General features: G+C 35.7%; 1 protein-coding gene across 2 annotated transcripts in view; it reads right to left on the minus strand.

Annotated features, from left to right (window-relative positions):
• PIK3CB (phosphatidylinositol-4,5-bisphosphate 3-kinase catalytic subunit beta) overlaps positions 1-22,326 on the minus strand; it is a 167,849-nt gene that overhangs the window by 72,878 nt on the left and 72,645 nt on the right. For both annotated transcript variants that reach the window (XM_074301652.1, XM_074301651.1), the window contains one exon: positions 12,720-12,906. In XM_074301652.1, the coding sequence (XP_074157753.1) occupies positions 12,720-12,890 (171 nt within the window). In that variant the 5' untranslated portion in view covers positions 12,891-12,906. The remainder of the gene's footprint in view (positions 1-12,719; positions 12,907-22,326) is intronic.

Consider the following 22,326-nt stretch of genomic DNA (forward strand, 5'->3'; position numbering starts at 1 on the left):
ATCTGGTTAAACTGGAAACTAGAAAACAAGAGGGAAAATGTTTTCAAGAATATGATTATTTTCATGAGGAAGACATTCTAGCAGCAATGCTTGACTCCAAAGCAAAATAAATAGATGGAAGAGGCAAGTTTACATTTGATGTAAGTGAAACTCCATAACAATTAAAGATATATAAAAGTAGAATGGGTTATATTGAGAAGTATTGAGTTTTGCTTCAATAGAGGGCTTCAAGCAAAGAAAGGCTAAATACCATGGCTGAGCATGCTGCATAAAAAATCCTTATTCTGGATAAGATGGCTTCTGGGATTCTTTGCTAGTCTGGAATTCTGCAAAAAAAGTGATGGCACTCATAGATTTGTACCATTTAGTCACATATTACCAAATGTTAAATTAAACCCCAAAAATCAATTTCCTAAGTATAAAAAAGAGGTAAGCCTGATTAAAAACAGTTGTGTGAAAAAGATTATAGACATATATGAACAGAAATTTAAGTGCTTTTTTTCTTAAAGTCAAGAGGTTTTAATAGACTCCAGATACAATATTAGTTAATGATGGGACAGACATGGCAATGATATATTTCATTAAGAGAGAACTGATATCAAACTGTGCATATCCTTTGATCCCGCAGTGTTACTACTGGGTTTGTATCCCAAAGAGATTTTAAAGAAGGGAAAGGGACCTGTATGTGCAAGAATGTTTGTGGCACAAAAATAAAATCAGATTTAAATAATTGGAAAGACATTCAGTGCTCTTGGATAGGCCGAGCGAATATAATAAAGATGACAATACTCCCCAAACTAATCTATTTATTTAGTGCTATACCAATCAGACTCCCAAGAAACTATTTTAATGACCTAGAAAAAATAACAACAAAATTCATATGGAAGAATAAAAGGTCAAGAATTGCAAGGGAACTAATGAAAAAAAACTCAGAGGAAGGTGGTCTAAGTGTACCTGATCTAAAGCTATATTATATAGCAGCAGTCACCAAAACCATTTGGTATTGGCTACGAAATAGACCGGTAGATCAGTGGAACAGATTAGATACAAAGGACAAAAAAGGGTACATCTATAGCAATCTAATCTTTGACAAACCCAAAGATTCCAACATTAGGGATAAAAATTCATTATTCGGAAAAAACTGTTGGGAAAACTGGAAATTAGTATGGCAGAAATTAGATATGGATCCACACTTAACACCATATACCAAGATAAGATCAAAATGGGTCCATGATTTAGGCATAAAGAGGGAGATAATAAATAGATTAGAGGAACAGAGGATAATCTACCTCTCAGACTTGTGGAGGAGGAAGGAATTTATGACCAGAGGAGAACTAGAGATCATTATTGATCACAAAATAGAAGATTTTGATTACATCAAACTAAAAAGTTTCTGTACAAATAATACTAATGCAAACAAGATTAGAAGGGAAGTAACAAATTGGGAAAATATTTTTAAAAACAAAGGTTCTGACAAAGGTCTCATTTCCAAAATATATAGAGAACTGACCATAATTTATAAGAAACCAAACCATTCTCCAATTGATAAATGGTCAAAGGATATGAACAGACAATTCTCAGAGGAAGAAATTGAAACTATATCCACTCACATGAAAGAGTGTTCCAAATCACTACTGATCAGAGAAATGCAAATTAAGACCACTCTGAGATACCACTACACACCTGTCAGATTGGCTAAGATGACAGGAACAAATAATGACAAATGTTGGAGGGGATGTGGGGAAATTGGGACACTAATACATTGCTGGTGGAGTTGTGAAAGAATCCAGCCATTCTGGAGAGCAATCTGGAATTATGCCCAAAAAGTTATCAAACTGTGCATACCCTTTGACCCAGCAGCGCTACTACTGGGATTATATCCCAAAGAAATACTAAAGAGCGGAAAGAGACATATATGTGCCAAAATGTTTGTGGCAGCTCTTTTTGTTGTAGCTAGAAACTGGAAGATGAATGGATGTCCATCAGTTGGAGAATGGTTGGGTAAATTGTGGTATATGAAAGTTATGGAATATTATTGCTCAGTAAGAAATGACCAGCAGGAGGAATATAGAGAGGCCTGGAGAGACTTAAATCAACTGATGCTGAGTGAAATGAGCAGAACCAGAAGATCACTGTATACTTCAACAACGATACTGTATGAGGATGTATTCTGATGGAAGTGGAAATCTTCAACATAAAGAAGATCCAACTCACTTCCAGTTGATCAATGATGGACAGAGGTAGATACACCCAGAGAAGAAACACTGGAAGGGGAATGTAAATTGTTAGCACTAATATCTGTCTGCCCAGGTTGCATGTACCTTCGGATTCTAATGTTTATTGTGCAACAAGAAAATGATATTCACACACATGTATTGTACTTAGACTATATTGTAACACATGTAAAATGTATGGTATTGCCTGTCGTCAGGGGGAGGGAATAAGGGAGGGGGGGTAATTTGGAAAAATGAATACAAGGGATAATATTATAAAATATATATATATATATATATAATAAAATAAAATTAAAAAAAAAAAAAAAAAAAAAAAAAGAATGTTTGTGGCAGCCCTCTTTGTAGTGGCCAGAAACTGGAAAATGAATGGATGTCCATCAATTGGAGAATGGCTGAATAAATTGTGGTATATGAATGTTATGGAATATTATTCTTCTGTAAGAAATGACCAACAGGATGACTTCAGAAAGGCCTGGAGAGACTTATATGAACTGATGCTGAGTGAAATGAGCAGGACCAGGAGAGCGTTGTATTCAACAACAATACTACATGATGATCAAATCTGATAGACGTGGCCATCTTCAACAATGAGATGAAGCAAATCAGTTCCAATAGAACAGTAATGAACTGAACCAGCTACACCCAGTGAAAGAACTATGGGAGATGATTATGAACCATTACATAGACTTCCCAGGCCCTCTATTTTTGTCCACCTGCATTTCTGATTTCCTTCACAGGCTAATTGAATACCATTTCAAAGTCTGATTCTTTTTGCACAGCAAAATAAGTGTTTGGACATGTATACATATATATATTTAATTTATACTTTAACATATTTAACAACCTGCCATCTCAGGGAGGGGAAAGGGGAAAAGTTGGAACAAAAGGTTTTGTAATTGTCAATGCTGTAAAATTACCCATGCACATATCTGGTAAATAAAAAGACATATTTTGTTAAAAAAAAAAAAAATTTTGGAAGAGAGAGAGAATGAACTAGTATGGGGCAGTTAGGTGGCACAGTGGATAGAGCACCAAGTCTGAAGTTAGGAGGACCTGAGTTCAAATCTGTTCACAGACACCTAACACTTCCTAGCTCTGTGACCCTAGGCAAATGACTTAACCCCAATTGCCTCAAGGGAAAAAAAAAAGGATTCAAAGAGAGACTTAGTATGCAGAACAATGGAGGCAATAGTCTCATAAGGCATGTCCCATCAGACATCTACAGTTTTAGGCAACATATTTTAGTAAGGATACTGAAAAGCTGTATGATTCTTAATAAAATTAAAAGCAATGGAGATCTTTCATCAAAGACTGGATGTTGTTGAGCATGTTGTTCAGCCAAGCAAGAAAATGACTATTGACTGGCCATTACTATTGTTTTGCTTAGGTGGTCCCTTTTCTCTACTCTACTCATGTGGATAATATAAATGTTACAAGTAAACTCTGCTCCTCAATTATCTTGATTATACTCTCTATAGTACCACTCCTGAATGGGGGTGGAGCTGAGGTTGCTTCTGGGGCTGGGGTTGAGTCGGCTGAGGTCCAGGGATTGAATATAGCTAACATCTGCCCCATTTCAGCTATAAGAGATTCCTGGTTTAGCCCTTAACAAGTTAAGTTCCTTATTTATCTATTAGCACGCTCACTTAATCTTTAACAAAGTTTCCTCGTTACTCACGGTTCTGGGTTAGAGAGACTGAGATCTGGATAGGAGGCTTTTCCACTGGAATCAGGACCGTGTCTGTCCTTGTTCGGGCACCAAATTGCGAAGGTCTGGTCTAGCTCCTCTTGTTAGGATAAGCAAAAGTCCTTACCCCACGTGTGGACGCCAATTGTAGTGAGCTGTCGTCTCCAGAAGCTGCCGGATCGCTCTCTGGGAAGAGATCTGCTGTGTCTACTCAAATCTTTTGGACAGATTCTTCTTCCTGTAGTGAACCGTTGTCTCCAGGCAGTTGCTGTTAACTCTTGTCCAGAGAAGTGACTTCCCTTCCTGCAGAGAGCCGACTTCCCTTCCTGCAGAGAGTTGCGTCAAGCAAGATGTAGTGCAGAGTCTTCTTCTTGAATCCTGGCTCTGAATCTCCTCCAGCTCTTATCCTTCTCCAGGCAGACTGACTTTCCAGGCCCACTGTTCTGTCTTTTATCCTCCCAGAGAATGGGCGTGAGATAATGCAAGGGCTTCTGGGAAGAACCACTTCAGCCAATGAGCTTGCTCCTTCTATCAAGTCAACCTGAGTTCTCACCTTGTAATTGTCCAGACAACCTGAATTCTCACCTTGTCACTGTCCAGACAACCTGAGTTCTCACCTAGTAATCCTAACACATCACCCTTTCTTTTGATTTAGAACATAGGACAGTCATGACCTTGAAACATAAATCCATCAATATGGGAAGTATTACAGATAATTACATAAATTACATAAGCACATAGTAACATAACACATGCTAGAAGTATATGACAAATAACATAATCAAATAATCATAAATTGAAAATTTATAAATGTCCATAAGTCCATTGTCCATTAGTCTCATCTTGTGTGAGGAAGTCCAATGATTCCTGCTGGTTTTAAAGTTCTTTAACAGTCTTCTTATTATCCATGCTCTTTCAGTGTCAGATGTTTCTTAGATTTTCTCTTTTATTTTGAGATCTTTTTCTTTTTCTGTCTCTCTCTGATGGACAAGGCGAATACGACTTGTTGGCACCCATCTGATTCCTTCTCCTGCTGAAGAAATACAAGCAAACCCTCTCCCCAGGCAGTTAACCTATCTGGTCCCTTCCATTCACCACTTTCTGGATCTCTCCACATCACCTGGCGATTACCTAAGGACAGTGGAGCTGCTCGCACTGGACACTGCCCTTCTGGTGGGTTATAAAACCTGTCTGCCGGAGCCAGTGCATCTTTGTCAAAAATCAGAAAATTAATGGTATAGAGAACTAAATTTAGAAGTTCTCTAGGGTTACCTGTGGCTCCCCCTTTCTTTTGTTTTTGGAGGAGTGTCTTAATATCTCTGTCTCTCTACTATTGCCTGCCCTTGAGGATTAAAGGGTATGCCCGTGGTATGTAAAATCTTATACTGTGCACAAAAGTGTGTAAAATGTTTGGACGTATATGCAGGTCCATTGTCTGTTTTTATTGCTTGTGGTACACTCATAATTGCAAATGCTTGTATAAGGAATTCAGTGACCACTCGGGCTGTCTCTTTTGCTGCTGGCATTGCAAATGTGAATCCTGAAAAGGTGTCTACCACGACATGAATAAAAGATAGACGACCAAAAGATTTATAATAGGTCACATCCATTTGCCAGATTTCATTGGGTCTCAAACCACAAGGATTCTTCCCTGGAGGGAGTGTAGCAGCGTGGAAAGGAAGACAAGCTGTACAGCTTTTTACTATGCTCCTAGCTTCCTCTCTTGTGATTCCAAATTGTAAACGTAAAGCTCGAGCAGCTTGATGATATTTAGAATGAGATTCTTGTGCTTCCTGAAATAAAGGACTACGGGCTAACATGGTTAGAAGGCTATCTGCCTTTGAATTTCCATCAAAAATGGGACCTGGAAGTCCACTATGTGAGTGGACATGCAAGATATAAATCTTGCCTGGATGTTTTCTCACTTGCTCTTGAAGTTCCTTAAAGAGCTGATAAATATTGGAGTCTGCAAATTTTATTTGGGCTGTGGCAATTCTTTGTACTACACCTACAGAATAAGCTGAATTAGTAATTATATTTACGTCTCCTGGGTAATAAGTAAGAGCTAGCATGATAGCAAATAATTCATTCTGTTGAGTGGATTGAAAAGGAGTCCTGATTACTCTCCTCTCTTTATGGTTAAATCATGAGAGTATATGGCACAAATATTTTCTTTGGAGGCATTTGTAAAGATTGTTGGTCCTTTAAGAGGAACCTTAGAAACCTTTGCTTCAAAGACCCATCGCCAATTATGTAGTAGCCGGGTTATCTTTAATGGAGATCCATGTGCAAAATTTGGAGCGGTGGCCAATAAAATTTGCCATTCTGGGATGGTCTCACAGCATACATTAATTTGTGCGTTAGTATAGAATGTGTATATTTTTTCAGGACTTATTCCAGATAATTGTGTTACTCTCTTAATAGCCTTTAATAAAATCCTAGCCACAAGCACTGGGTAAGGTGTAAGGCTTTGTTCTGGTTGTGCTGGGAGGTTCACCCACTCAATCACTCTGTCTCCTTGATGAAGGACTGCTGTGGGTGCCTCTTTTGTAGCAAAACCTGATATTTCCAAGGGTTTTTGAGTGACTCTTTCAACCACATTGGATAAAGCCAGTTCAACTTCTCTCAAAGCCTTTTGTGCTTCTTTTGTAAGCTGGCGTGGTGAATTTAAAGCACTGTCTCCCCTTAAAATGTCATATAGAGTTGTAGTTGATTGGTAGTTAAGCCTAACACTGGACGCATCCATTGGATATCTCCTATTAATTTTTGAAAGTCATTTAAGGTGTTCAACTTCTCTGTTCTTAAAGAAAGCTTTTGTACTGTGAGTATCTTAGGATATATTTCATATCCTAAATATTGAAAAGGAGCATGTCTTTGAATTTTTTCTGTAGCTATATGCAGTTTGTAGTACTTTAATGTTTCCATGGTCTTTTGTAGACATGCTTCTAACATTTGTTCCTCAGGTGCACATCCCAAAATATCATCCATATAATGTAACAATATTACTTTTGGAAAGGCTTTTCTTACTGGAGCAAGAGCAGCAGCAACATACATTTGGCACATAGTAGGGCTGTTTTTCATTCCCTGTGGCAAAACTGTCCATTCATATCTTTTATAGGGCTCGGCCAAATTAACACTAGGCACTGAAAAAGCAAATCTTTTCATATCCTCCTTATCTAGAGGGATAGAATAGAAACAATCCTTAATGTCTATAACCCATAGAGGCCATTCTCTTGGCAACTGAGTAGGAGATGGAAGTCCAGGCTGAAGAGTTCCCATAGTTTCCACCTGTTCATTTACTCTTCTTAGATCAGTTAACATCCTCCATTTTCCAGATTTCTTTTTCACCACAAATACTGGGGAATTTCAAGGACTTAGAGAAGGCCGCAAGTGTCCTTGGTCCAGTTGTTCGTTCACTATGTCTAATAAGGCCTGAATTTTATCCCTTCTTAAGGGCTACTGTTCTACCCACACTGATGAATCAGTCTTCCACTGAATAGGAACTGGTGAAAGTGCAGGTAGGCCTTCAACAGCAGCCCTGCCTAAAAAGCCGAAGTGCTTATTTGTAATCCTATCTGCTGTAAAATGTCTCTTCCCCACAGATTGATGGGGATTTTTTCAACCACAAAAGGAGTAAAAGCTCCTGTTTCTCCTTCAAATACCCATCTCAAAGGCCTAGCACTAACTTCTGCTGCTATTGATCCTCCCACCCCAGACATGTAGGTGTCTGCTTTAATCTTTGGCCAGTAACTGGGCCAATTGGCACCTCTAATAACTGTACGATCTGCACCCATGTCTACCAATCCTTCAAATGGTATTCCGTTTATATAAATAGTAAGCATAGGTCGGTCAGCTGTCACAGCTGCTGTCCAATATATTCCTGGATTTTGTTCATTGGAGTCAAAATCTAGGCGACTATCACGAGGTTGCTTATTAGGGGTCCGTAACAATAAGCCTGATGCTACTACTTCTCCTGGTTGATAAATCACACGTTGTCTACCTGTGTTAGTGACTGGGATATTAGATACACGTTCTCCAGTTTCCCACATCAGTGTATGGATGGACACTGTTTTGTAGGCACTCTCAGAAGGTGAAATGGTCAAGCCTACTGTGCCTGGAGGCAAAGGATCCATAGGCTCAACAGGAACAGATTTCACTTCTCCAGGGAATATCTCGGTAGTCTCTATTGCACACAACTCTATTTTTCCTAATTTCAATCCCTTTCTTCCATCTGATTGCCTTTTGGCTGATTGATCATGTCTTAAAATTCTCTGGATGTAACCTCGGCTGCCATCATGCCCCACTTGGGGGGCTGAAGCTGGGCCCCACCTGTCATTTCCCTGTGTCAATCTACATTCGGAGGCCCAGTGGAGGCCCTTGTGACATTTTGGACATGGAGTTTTAGGTCTTCTCTCACCCTGTCTTCTCACTGTATCTCCATATCTACACTGAGCTCTTAGATGTCCAATTTTTCCACATTGAAAACATCGCCGAGTTTCTCTAGAAGGCCCTTGCCAGGAGGGACCCTGTCTTTCCACATTCATCATTGTCCGGGTGTAAAAAGCATTTGTTCCCACTGTAGCACAGCGTCTTATGATCTCCTCTAAAGGAGCATCTTTGTCTAATCCCCATATAATTCTTTTGCAAATCTCATTAGCATTTTCCTTAGCCAGATGTCTGGTCATTATTTCTGTAGCTGCATTTTCTCCAATAGTTCCTTTGACAGCAGTTTGCAAACGTCCCACAAAATCTGCAAAAGGTTCATTGGGACCTTGCTGTATTTTAGTGAAAGCCTCTCCGCGATCTTTCTGTCCAGGGAGGACACCCCAAGCTTTTATTGCAGCCTTAGCAATTTGTTCATATATTGTCATGGTATAATTAGTCTGTTCTGAATTCTCTCCATACCGACCTTCACCAGCCAAGTGCTCAAAAGTGAATTGTGTGTTAACTCCTATTTCCAAATTGCATCTGACTTGAATTTTACATAATTCATGAAATTCTGCAAGCCATAATAAATTTTCTCCAGGTTCCAGGCATATCCTTGCTATGGATTTCCAATCATTTGGGGTTAGGACTTCATAAGACAAACCATCTAGTAACATTTTAACATAAGCTGATGTAGCCCCATAAAGGGTACAACCTTTTTTCAAATCTTTAATTTTATTCAAATCTAAAGGTGCATATCTTCTCCTTTTTTGACCTACAGAGTCAGTATTTTCAATCACAGGATATGCATGTATAAAATCACTTATATCCTGTCCTTCTCTCTTAGCTTTAACCAATGCTTTTTCTAATCTTGTCATAGGCTTAGGCTGCTTCACAGGCAATTCTGTTTGTGTTTCTGCTTCTTCCCCTCCTTCTTCCTCCACCTCTGAAGGTGGGGTTGATGTGGGCCTGTCAATAATCTGTTCTCTAGGCAGGGTTGAAGCTTCTTCAAGAGAATCATACCATAATTCCTCATTTAAATCCTCTTGCTCTAGGGAAAGATCTTGATCTTTCCTTTTTTCCTCACACTTCCTCCTCTGTTCATTTTTAAAACTTTTCCTTCTCCTACAACTTGCTTGATAGTTTAAGGCTAATTGAACTATGTTGTAGATATAAAATACTTCTGCAGAAATTGAACAAGGCCCATTTTTTGCATGAAATTCTTTCATTTCAAATCCCACTAGCTTCCATTTATCTACATCTATCTTTTCTTCCTCTAAGAACCAAGGGGATGTGCGTCTTAATGCAGCCAAGAGTTTAGCAATCTGTACCCATGTTACAAGTAAACTCTGCTCCTCAATTATCTTGATTATACTCTCTATAGTACCACTCCTGAATGGGGGTGGAGCTGAGGTTGCTTCTGGGGCTGGGGTTGAGTCGGCTGAGGTCCAGGGATTGAATATAGCTAACATATAAAGTTTTGTAAACAATAAAAATTAGTCTTATATGAAATTTCTTTATTAACTTAGAGAATACCTCACTGTCCTATGATACTAGATAAGTAACATCTTTTTTTTTTTTAATAGCTTATAGTTGTTATCAAGAACACCTTCATAAATGATGAATATAAAATATATGAAAGGGAAAAATGCCCCCAAACCTGCTTTTAGTTAAAAATAGATTTAATAAATGAAATTTGAAATGAAATATTTATGTTACTATTTACTAGAACTTTCAGAAACTGAAAAAAAGTGATTACCTATGTATTAATATCCAAAATAAGCTATTTCATCACCCTTAAGAATCAATGCTCTAAAATCCTATTTAAAGTAACAAAGTTTAAGAAATCATGGATCATTTAGTCCAAAGACAATACTCATACAATATTTTGCAGTCCCATTGTTCATAATCTGGTAATAAATAAATATCAAATGTCTTTTTTTAAGTGGCAATATTTTAACTAATCTTTTCTTTTTTTTAAGATTTTTTTCAATTAACAAGAATTTTTTAAAAATTACTTTTTCCCTCTATTATCTTCAGCAAATTAAAAAAAGGGGGGGGGGGAGGAAAAATGCAGTCCTCAATTTTATATCACTATGCAATCTCACATTAATCATATTCCTCCAAAAATATTCTTTCTGAATTTCAAGATCATCACCTAGTTCTATCAGAAGAGTCATGTTTTATCTTCATTCTTTTAGATTCATGGTTTTCAACTGCACTGATAAGAAAGTCTTTCCAAGTCATTTTTCACTTTTATCAGCTCAAAGGATTCTTCCTAGTTTCCTCTTTTTGCAAATGTCCATTTCTTCTCACATACTAACATTCCATTACATTCAAAAATAACAGTTTGTTTAGTTATTCATTAATGACAGGATACCTCTGCTTTTAGTTTACAATTCATCTACTATTAATAGACTTTGTATTAAATGGTGGTTTATAACCTTGTTCTAGCCCCTCCTCTTGTAAAAATGTGAGTTCTTTATAGGTAGGGATCATGTTTTGGCCTTTGAGTCCTATCAGTAGAGTACTAAATAAATTAATTTAGGAAACATTTTCATTTTTATTATACTGGTTTCATCTACTCATGAATAATTAACATTTCTCCAATCATTTAGATCTGTTATTGATCTCCTTAATCAAGTTATAATTAGGATCATTCAGGAATGCTTAAGCCTCCATGTATAAAATCACAGTTCTAATGAGAATAAAAATTTATTTACCATTCAATTTCAGCATAGGTTATTTTGTATTATTTTCTAGGTTTCATTTGTATTACCTTTATCACTAAATTTCTTAAAAGTTGGGATAATGTAAAATAGTTAAGATATGGTAAACAGAAAATTGATCCCTGGAGTTTGAAGACCCACTCAAATCCTAGCTTTGCTGATCACCACTTCAATGACATAAGTAAATCTCTCAACCTGCATGGTCTTGAATAAGCCCATTTGAAAAATGAAATTGCTCCAGATGATTCTAAATATGACCTCCAGTCCCAAATCCTACAAATGGCTTATTTCCAAATACTATCAATTATAAAACTGAGTAGAGAGCGTAGTAGGTGCTCAATAACAATTTTATTGGAATGTATATCAGTCTGATATTGATTTATATTAGTGCTTTTTAAAAAAGCATGTGAGGGGCAGGTAGGTGGCGAAGTGGATAAAGCACCAGCCTTGAATTCAGGAGGACCCAAGTTCAAATCTGGTCTCAGACACTTAACACTTCCTAGCTGTGTGATCCTGGGAAAGTCACTTAACCCCAGCCTCAGGAAAAAAAAAAAAAAAAGCATGTGACTATTTTGTTTTTTTCACTCATATTATCATTACTTATAGTCTTCAATTTCAAATATCCATACTTTTATTGTTTTACTTTTATTCTCTTTTTAATTTAACTTTATTATACAAAAATGATTAGACCAGTCATTTCCTTGGCATAAAAAACTCACAAATAAGGAAGACATTTCTACCAATGGAGGTCAGAACCCTCTCTGCAATTTATAGTCTTTTTGAGGGCTGACCAGAGAACTGATTAAATGACTTCTTCAGGGTTGCAGAATCAACATGTATCAGACTAATCTGTTTCTATCTCCCATTCCATAGTATTTCTCTTGAATAAAGTGTGTTATCACTTGAAATCTCAACACCTCAAAGAATGAATCATGTCCTGATACTCAACACTTTCTCAAGTCAGCCTTGCCTCCCCTCTGAATGGGCTAACAATCTTTCTGGGTATTCCAGAGAAGAATATACTCTTGTTTTTCCTCTTCTCTGCTTTTCAGCTTTCTTTTCTGCATTATTTCCCCCCTTTAGATTGTAAGCTTCTTGAAGATAACGTCTGTTTCTTTTTCTTATTCATATATAGTCCAGCGCAGAACCTGATACATTGAGGCATTTTTAAAATATTTGTTGAATTAAACTGAATTAAACAATAAGTAATTAGAGCAGAAAGGTCCTAGAATTAGCACCTGTCTGTAGTATTTTGGAACACACCTAACAAGTGAATTTGTTTTGCCTGACAATTTATAATGATTTTAAGGACTTTGGTGGGATTTGGGGTTTTTTTTTTTTCCAAGTGAAAAGGGATGCAGGTTCAATGACAAAGTCAAAAAATTTAAGTAGAAGATAAGAAGGTTAAATGAGAATTTATTTTTTTATTGTTGAAGGAACACCAGAAAGAATCAGGACAACTAACAGGACACTTCTACAAGCTACAGACTGAATATATTATTTACTTTAAAAAGAAAAGCAAGCTGTATATAAGGAAGATTTACAGTTTCATGTATAATCCTTTCTGTTCTACTGTGGATAAGAAATACTTTTTTGGGATATTTAAGATCAGAATAAAAATTTTTTAACCATCTGTTAACATACCTGTTTAATATTAGAAATAGTAGCCTCCCGAGGTACTTCCAATTGTATATAGATCCCCGTGGGCAATAAAAAATCCACGGGAATGGAGCCATCTGATGCTATCTGAGAATCCACAGCCCAAATGTCAAGGTTGTCTGCCATAGCCGGAGGCATTATAAAACTGAGGCACATTCATAACCACAAGGCCCTAAGGGAAAAAAAAAGATTTTAACAAGATTGATTATTAGCCAAATATTCAGCTAAGATTTGATAAAACATTCAAATAATCAATGTTAAATAGTCAGGAAGACTGTGGGAAGATAGGTATTGCTGGAGCAAATATTAATTATTGAAACTATTTTGGAAAACAATTTAAAATTATGCATATAAGGTGACTAAGAAACACTCATCTCTTTTGATTCATGCATTCCATTAAAAGGTTTATAGCTCAAGGAAGTCATGGCTAGGAAAAAAAAGCATAAGCAACACCTTTTTGTGATAGCAATACACTGGGAAAAAGTAACTGTCCATTGACTGGGAAATGGCTAAACAAACTGTGGTACATGAATGAAGTGGTACTTTACTGTGCTACATGAAACAATGAATATGTTGACTACAGAGAAGTTTTCTGCATTAATTAATACAAGATAAAGTACACAGAGTCAAGAAAACAATACATGCAAGAAGTGCAACAATACAAGATGAAACAGTCCCACCACTCATACAAAAATCAAAACTGAATTTAAGGATAAAGAAGAAGCAAGGCTTGAATTTGAGAAGACATCCCAATCCCACTTTCCTCTGGAGGTAGGAGGTCTAGCAAATGTGGTCCACTACACACAAATTCAAACTTTCCCTGACATTATTGATCAGTTATGCTGTTGTTACTTTTTTTTTTTTTTGTCTTTAAAAAAATACTACATTATTTAGAAAAGTTCCATATAAAGGGGGTGGGGGGCAGGAATTATGATATTAAAAAAGACATCAATAAGAGCCTATTAAAAAGACAGAAATAGGGGCAGCTAGGCGGCACAGTGGATAGAGTACCAGCCCTGAAGTCAGGAGTACTTGAGTTCAAATCTGGCCTCAGACACTTAACCCGTCCCAGCTCTGACCCCCCCCCCAAATAAAAAAATAAATAAAAAGACAGAAATAATTTCTTGGTTATTTAATGTCACCATAGCAACAATACAATAGTGAGCCAAAGAAACACCATATATTTATTAAGTGATCAGAAATACATTTTTAAAATTGTTTGCTAATTTACATTTGAGATAAAGTTTGGCCCCTGATAAAACTCTATACTTCCTTATGTACTCAGTGGTCACGTTCTATGTCAGCAGATAAAAGATCTAAAGGACTAAAAATTCATCTCCCCTGAAGAAAATAAGGCAAGATACTAAAGAAAGGTTTTAAGAAGAAATTCCCTCTTCACTTCACTTTATAAAAAAAAAAAAGACTATATTAAAAGTCTGTTCTAGCCCCTGAAATTATCTATACTCATCTCCACCCTCTCCATCATATGAAGTATTAAAAAAATCCTGAGTCAATGCAAGCCTATATATTATATCTACAATGTTCTTTAGAGTCTAGAAACTGGCTCAGCAGAGTTGAATTATAAATTCAGGCTTGAAACAAACTTAATGGCATACTTGTTTGTTAAGCCATGGATCTAATGCTCATCTATGTATAGAAAAAAGTTTCAAGTTCTGAATCCAACCAGACCACAATAGCAGGTAGCTCTATCTCTATGACTAAGCCAGTAAATTAAAAAGTCAGCCATGGAATATGATTCTCCCATTTCTGAGTTCCTCTCTATCCAGAGATAGGCCAAAGCTTCCTCTTATCAGCTCCAACATTAATAGAATAAGCATTTACATCTTATAAACAGGTAGGTAAACTCTACAAATTAGAGCTTAATTTATCATTTTGTTGACTTCTGAACTTAATGTGATGAGAAAATGTTAAAGCAGATTAAGGACAAAAGTGGGTCCCGTATACATATTTTGGAACTGGTGGTTAAACATTTACCAGCACAGCATCACCTCCATCTACCAAAAGATTCCCAAACAGAGAGCTAAGAATGGAGTTAATTTGCTTTTTCATCAGTTATGTTCTAAACCCCCAAGGAATGAAGGAAACTTGGTAAAAAAAACATCACTGGCACATATCAGAGATGGGGCTGGGGCTGATCTTGTATAAAACTCAGAATTTCATTTTGTTTGGTTGTATCCAGATGCTGGTCCATTCCTGCTGAAAAACTGAAATGGTACCATTAGGAGGTGTCCAGACAGAGTGGAGACCCCTCTATATGTATGGATCCAAAAACTTGAAGAATTACCAATCTTCACACCTCCCAAGGCCTTGGTCAGCTGTAAAGAATAATCTCACAAATCTCATTTGGTTATAAAAAAAAGTTTTTACATAGATTCTCTCCTATCCCGGAACTTACAAAACAAAAAGTCTCATTTAGAGACAAATTTGCCATGTGATATAAAAAATGAGATAGGTTGGAGAATTTAGTGAATATTTCTTTTCATTACAAAAAATATCCTATGAACCCAGAAAATAAAACAATTTACAAAACTGAGGAAAGTGACATTTAGTATTGCAATAAATTTTACAAACATACATCTTAAACCTGCATTGGGTTAGTAAGTTATATTTATCTTTTGTTTCAACTAAAATTTGTAACCTAAATATTTTTAAAATGAGGGGAAAAAAATCCAGGGAGTTAACTAGTTGAAGAATGTGATTCTTTTCTGACACTTTATCTTGCTGCTATACAAACTGACTTATCCTCCCCCCACAACCATGCAAAAGAGAAGAGAGTTAGAGACCATGAGAGGACTAAAATATATAAGCTCTGCAAAATATTAGGGAATGTCTTTTATGTGCAAGGCTTTGTTTTATGACTTGTAAAAATCCAGACTCTTAAAAGTAGATGTCAGAATAATTTTTGATCACACAAAAATTAAATATATAAATATTACTTTTCATAATTCAATAGTATGAATAAATGAGAATCCACCTAATTCATAAAATCAAAACCGAAAACTGAACATTGAAGATAATTAGCTTAAGTTCTTTTTGTGGTGGCAAAGAACTAGAAACTAAGGAGGGATATCTATCGAGGAATGGCGAAATAAGTTATAACATATTAATATGATAGAATACTAGTAGGTTGAAGGAAGTGATGAAAAGTTAAAAACCTACAAAGACCTGTCTGAACTGATGCAAAGTGAAGCTAGCAGAGCCAAGAGAACAATCTACACAGCAATAGCAAAATTGTAAAAGTAACAATCAACTTTAAAGTCTTTGTAACGTAGCAACACAATGATCCATGATTCCAAAGGACTCAGAATGAAACATGAGATCCACCTTTAGATAGAGAATTGAGGGATGCAGGGTGCAGAATGAGGCATTTTTTCCTACTTTTTTTTCCCTTGTCTTTTTTTTTTTTTTTTTTTTTTTTGGTGGGGGAGGAGGGGTTGAAAAAGAGGAACAAGGTTAATATAGAAATTGGTTTTTCAAGCACTTGAAGTCAGGAAGATCTGAGTTCAAATCTGATCTCATAATTCCCCCCCTCCCCCCCCCGAGGCTGAGGTTAAGTGACTTGCCCAGGGTCACACAGCTAGGAAGTGTTAAGTGTCTGAGGTCATATTTGAACTCAGGTCCTCCTGAATTCAGGGCTGGTGCTTTATCCACTGCACCACCTAGCTGCCCCTGATCTCAGATATTTAACACTTCCTAGCGTGTGACCCTAGGCAAGTCACTGAATCCCAATTGCCTCAGCCACAAAAAAAAAAAGAAAAAAGAAAAAAGAAACTGGTTTCACAATAGTATACACAGTAGTAATAGATTGTTTTTTTTTTTTTTTTTTTTTTCCTCCTTGCCTTCTCAATGGGTAGGGGAGAAATGCAAAAGGGAGAAAATTTATGAATGGAAAAAAAAGAAAAGAAAAGAAAAGAAAAGAATTCAAAGTATCAATGCTTTAAATGTATATTGCCAAAAAGTAATAAATTAATGCTTCAATCTAGGGAGAGTTTATATATCATGAATGGAGCAGCTAAATAATTCAGTGGATAAGAGAATTAGGCTTAAGTCAGGAAGATTTTTCCTCCTGAGTTCAAATCAAGCCTCAGACACTTAGTAACTGTGTGACTCTAGGCAAGACACAATCTTATTTGTTTCAGTTTCTCATCTGTAAAATGAACCAGAGAAGGAAATTGCAAACCATTTCTGTATCTCTGCCAAGAAAATTCCAACTGGGGTCATGGAGAGTCTGAAAAGCCAGAAATGACTGAACAATAATACCCATGAATGAGCTGTGGCCAGACAAAAGTACTACTAAAAGCAGGAAAATCCACTAGATCATTGATAATAAATGAGCCTTATTAAGGAAGTAAAATTACATTAAACTTATACATACTCCTAGATCCTCCAATATGAAAGAAAAATATTAAGTTCACTGGAAGATTACATCAAGATCTAGCTTGTACATACAATAGAAAATTTAAATACTATTTCATTCAACTAAAGACAACAAAAAAGAAACATGAGGAATGGAATCTGGGAGGGGGGAAAGTATATCAGAAATTCTTGATATTCTTCATCAACAATTCAAAGGAAAAGTCAAAGGTCAAAAGACTACTAGCAGTCAAAGTTAGATACCTCCCATCACCATCAACATTTAAAAATGGCATTATTAGCAGATAGTGATGACAAAGACAAAGAGAGAGAAATCTCTGAAGATGTGGAAAATTTCTAGTCACTAAATGGTTGAAAGAACTTTGAACTCAATGAAAACATGAACTGGATCAAATAAGAAACAGAAATTGTGTGTACTGCTAATGTAACAAACAACAGAAATGTTACATTAAGGGAGGTGATTGAAAATCTAGCTTCTCTACCAAAATAATTGGAAAACAAGCAACAGATAAGATTTTTAGATTTTTGTTCCAAATTATTGTTCTAAATGCTTCATGTATGTATGTGAATTACTAGCAAAAAATGTTACCAGCATTTTCTGATGCAAACCTAATTTCACATTTCTTGATAAGAGGTATTATTTAACAGCAAAAGATGAGAATATCAAACCTGTCCAAATATAGACCAATTGATTGTGTTTATTTGTTTTATACAAGGCACATATAACTTGTACAACACAAGATAACAATATTTTGAGTGAAAAGACAAAAAGATATGCCAAAAAAGTCTGGAATGACAGAGTTGAAATATTTTGAGTGAAAAGACAAAAAGATATGCCAAAAAAGTCTGGAATGACAGAGTTGTTAGGGAGAGGTAAAAAGTAATCATTTAGGCAAAGGAACAAAACACCAAAAGAGGCTAAAGCACTTATGCTACCTAATATCATAAAGCATATTACCCAGATTAGTCATGATATAATCTTTTTTTTTTTTTAATCAAAGTTGAGCATACTGACAGTGGTCAAATATTAGACATTCATATAGAAAACTTCATTTTAAAATACTTTATCAAAACAATTATAAAAAACTGATACAAAATGAACTCTCTTCCAGGGAAATACTTGAAGTATAATACAGATGTATTTTGAACTTATTATAATGACCAAAACAGAACTTAAGTATGGTTTTTAAGTCGAGGGACTCATAAATTTTATTTTATAATTACAATTTTTTTTGACAGTACATATGCATGGGTAATTTTTTACAACATTATCCCTTGCACTTACTTCTGTTCAGATTTTTTCCCTTCCTCCCCCAACCCCCTCCCCCAGATGGCAGGCAGTCTTATACATGTTAAATATATTACAATATATCATAAATTATTATTAATTAATGTTCATAGATCATCAACTTATATGGCTACAATGAAAAACAATTTAAACCAGTTCATCTGGTAAAATTGTTCTCCAACAATATCAACACATCACTTGAACTTGCTAACTTCTTACATAATAGACAGGAAGAACAGAGAATAAAGACTTTAAAATTTAATGTAGAGGTCAAATCAAATCAATGAGTAAAAGTGATAATTTTACAAATTCATGGATCTTGTCCACGGAAGAAACATGTAGCATAAAGCTCTCAAAAAAGTAGGTTGTTGAAATGATGACTAGTATCCTAAAGTCAACACTTAATGGGAAAAATACATTTAGCGCAACTGCCATAGGTGCAATACCAGTCATAATATATATGCAGGCAAGTCATCTATAAAAAGGAGACGATATTTATAGTTTCTATCCTATACTGTTGTATATATATTTAGCCCATAACCCTATTACTCAAAGTCAGCAATGGAAAAAGGAACATTTACTCATATATAACCTATATGTTCGCACGTTTCACAATAAACAATAAAATTGACAAAACAATTTTAGGACAAAGAAACCTCAATTACAAAGAAAAGTTAAGGGTGACAATAGATGGAAATTTGAATAGCTGTAATTTATGACTTGATGGAACCAATAAAATAGCTAAGATCAAAGGGGGGAGTCAGAAGGTGCTCCATGGGTGCCACCTACATGAATTCAATTAACTTATAACACATATAACACTTCTTTAGCAACAAAGAAGTATCAAACAAATGACTGAGTCATATGTAGATTTGGTTTTGGTTTTGTTTTGTTTTGTTTTTAAAAACAGAAACAGCTTTATGATGGCAATTTAGGAAAAGTTCATTAGCCATAGAAATTACAAAAGGCTTATTTATCCTTAGAAAATCCAGATTGTGAAAAATGAAAATTATCTAAGGAAATACTAGAAACTGCATCACTTAAGTATGCAAAAATTTAGCCCTTGATGAATTTGCAATAAAACATCATCATACATTTCTTGAACTTTTGTGACAATCTAAATCCTTCTTTTTGATACTGTTGACCATCTCTCCTCCTGTATACTCTCTCTCATCTGGAATCCTCAGTTTCCTTTCCTAGATTATGATCTATATCAGACTAATTGTAGGTATTCCCCAAAGCTATGTCCTACCTGACCCCTCTTCTTTTCTCCTTTCATAGTGAAGGGAGTGACCTTATTAGCTCCCATGAGATGTTTACATACATACATACATTTCTAAATGGACATTAAACAGAGAAAGGGGAATACACATATATTATTATATATGAAATTGTAAATCTTTCTACATTAGGTATAGCTTGCTTTTCTTTTAAGAGTATAACAAATTCAATTTGTAGTTTTCAAAACTGTCTTACTTTGCTTGTCTTTCTAGTCTTCCTTCTCTCATTTGCATTTTGTTTAATGGGGATAAGGCTTTTTATTAGCAAGTTATCCTGCATGAAATCCACACTGCAACCAGATGAACTGGATCCTGAAATATATTATCGTACACTTTCCTCAGAGGATAAATCAAGAGGCAAAGATTTTATTATGTTGCTAAACTTGTAGACCAAATTCCAAAAGAAGTTATTCTGTCACCTAGCAAGTAGACTAATCTCAAAAAAGGAGTTAACTATAACAAGAAGACACCAAAAGGGGAGATTATGGCCAGCTACTCTAAAAGGAGTTAGCAGTTGGTCCTTTTATAAGGGAATCATAACCTGGTGGGGGGAAGGATAGATGCAATTTGGCTTTCTGATTGGGTTCAGTAAATAGTGGGATAAGTCAGAACAAGAAACAAAAGACTTACCTAAAAAGAAAAGGCCTTTTCTTTTCTTTTTTTTTTTCCATTTATAAATTTTCTCCCTTTTGCATTTCTCCCCTACCCATTGAGAAGGCAGGGAGGAAAAAAAAAAACAATCTATTATTACTGTGTATACTATTGTGAAACCAGTTTCTTTTCTTTTCTTTTTTTTTTTTTTTTGTGGCTGAGGCAATTGGGATTCAGTGACTTGCCTAGGGTCACACGCTAAGAAGTGTTATGAATTATATGAGCAAAATTACAAAACACTTGCCACAAAAAAATAAGTCAGATTTAAATAATTGGAAAGACATTAACTGCTCTTGAATAGGCCGAGGGAATATAATAAAAATTACAATACTCCCTAAGCTAATCTATTTATTTAGTGCTATACCAATCAGACTCCCAAGAAACTATTTTAATGACCTAGAAAAAATCACAACAAAATTCATATGGAAGAACAAAAGGTCGAGAATTTCAAGGGAATTAATGAAAAAAAAAATCAGATCAAAGTGGCCTAGCTGTACCTGATCTAAAGCTATATTATAAAGCAGCAGTCATTTGGTATTGGCTAAGAAGTAGACTAGTTGATCAGTGGAACAGGTTAGGTACACAGGACAAAATAGGGTACAACTATAGCAATCTAGTGTTTGACAAACCCAAAAATACCAACTTTTGGGATAAGAATTCATTATTTGAAAAAAAAAAACTGTTGGGAAAACTGGAAATTAGTATGGCAGAAATTAGATATGGACCCACACTTAACACCATATACCAAGATAAGATCAAGATGGGTCCATGATTTAGGCATAAAGAATGAGATCATAAATAGATTAGAGGAACATCCAATAGTGTACTTCTCAGACCTGTGGAAGAGGAAGGAATTTATGACCAAAGGATAACTAAAGATCATTATTGATCACAAAATAGAAGATCTTGATAACATCAAATTTAAAAGTTTCTGCACAAACAAAACTAATGCAAACAAGATTAGAAGGGAAGTAACAAATTGGGAAAATATTTTTACAGTTAAAGGTTCTGATAAAGGCCTCATCTCCAAAATATACAGAGAATTGATTTTAATTTATAAAAAATCAAGCCATTCTCCAGTTAAAATGGTCAAAGGATATGAACAGACAATTTTCAGATGATGAAATTAAAACTATTTCCACCCATATGAAAGAGTGTTCCAAATCACTACTGATCAGAGAAATGCAAATTAAGACAACTCTGAGATACCATTACACACCTGTCAGATTGGCTAAAATGACAGGAACAAATAATGATGAATGTTGGAGGGGATGTGGGAAAACTGGGACACTGATGATTGTTGGTGGAGTTGTGAAAGAATCCAACCATTCTGGAGAACAATCTGGAATTATGCCCAAAAGTTACTACTGGGCTTATATCCCAAAGAGATCTTAAAGAAGGGAAAGGGACCTGTATGTGCAAGAATGTTTGTGGCAGCCCTCTTTGTAGTGGCCAGAAACTGGAAAATGAATGGATGTCCATCAATTGGAGAATGGTTGGGTAAATTATGGTATATGAATGTTATGGAATATTATTGCTCTGTAAGAAATGACCGGCAGGATGAATACAGAAAGGGTTTGGAGAGACTTACATGAACTGATGCTGAATGAAATGATCAGAACCAGGAGATCACTATACACCTCAACAACGATACTGTATGAAGACATATTCTGATTGAAATGGATTTCTTCAACACAGAGAAGATCTAATCCAATTCCAATTGATCAATGATGAACAGAAACAACTACACCCAGAGAAGGAACACTGGGAACTGAATGTAAACTGTTAGCACTACTGTCTTTCTACCCAGGTTACTACCTTGGGAATCCAATTCTTATCGGGCAACAAGAAATTTGGTTTTACACACATGTATTGTATCAAGGATATACTGTAACACATGTAATATGTATGGGATTGCCTGTTATCTAGGGAAGGGAGTAGAGGGAGGGAGGGGAAAATTTGGAAAAGTGAATGCAAA

This window comes from Sminthopsis crassicaudata, chromosome 3 (genome assembly GCF_048593235.1).
Source record: "Sminthopsis crassicaudata isolate SCR6 chromosome 3, ASM4859323v1, whole genome shotgun sequence".
Lineage (NCBI taxonomy): Eukaryota > Metazoa > Chordata > Mammalia > Dasyuromorphia > Dasyuridae > Sminthopsis > Sminthopsis crassicaudata.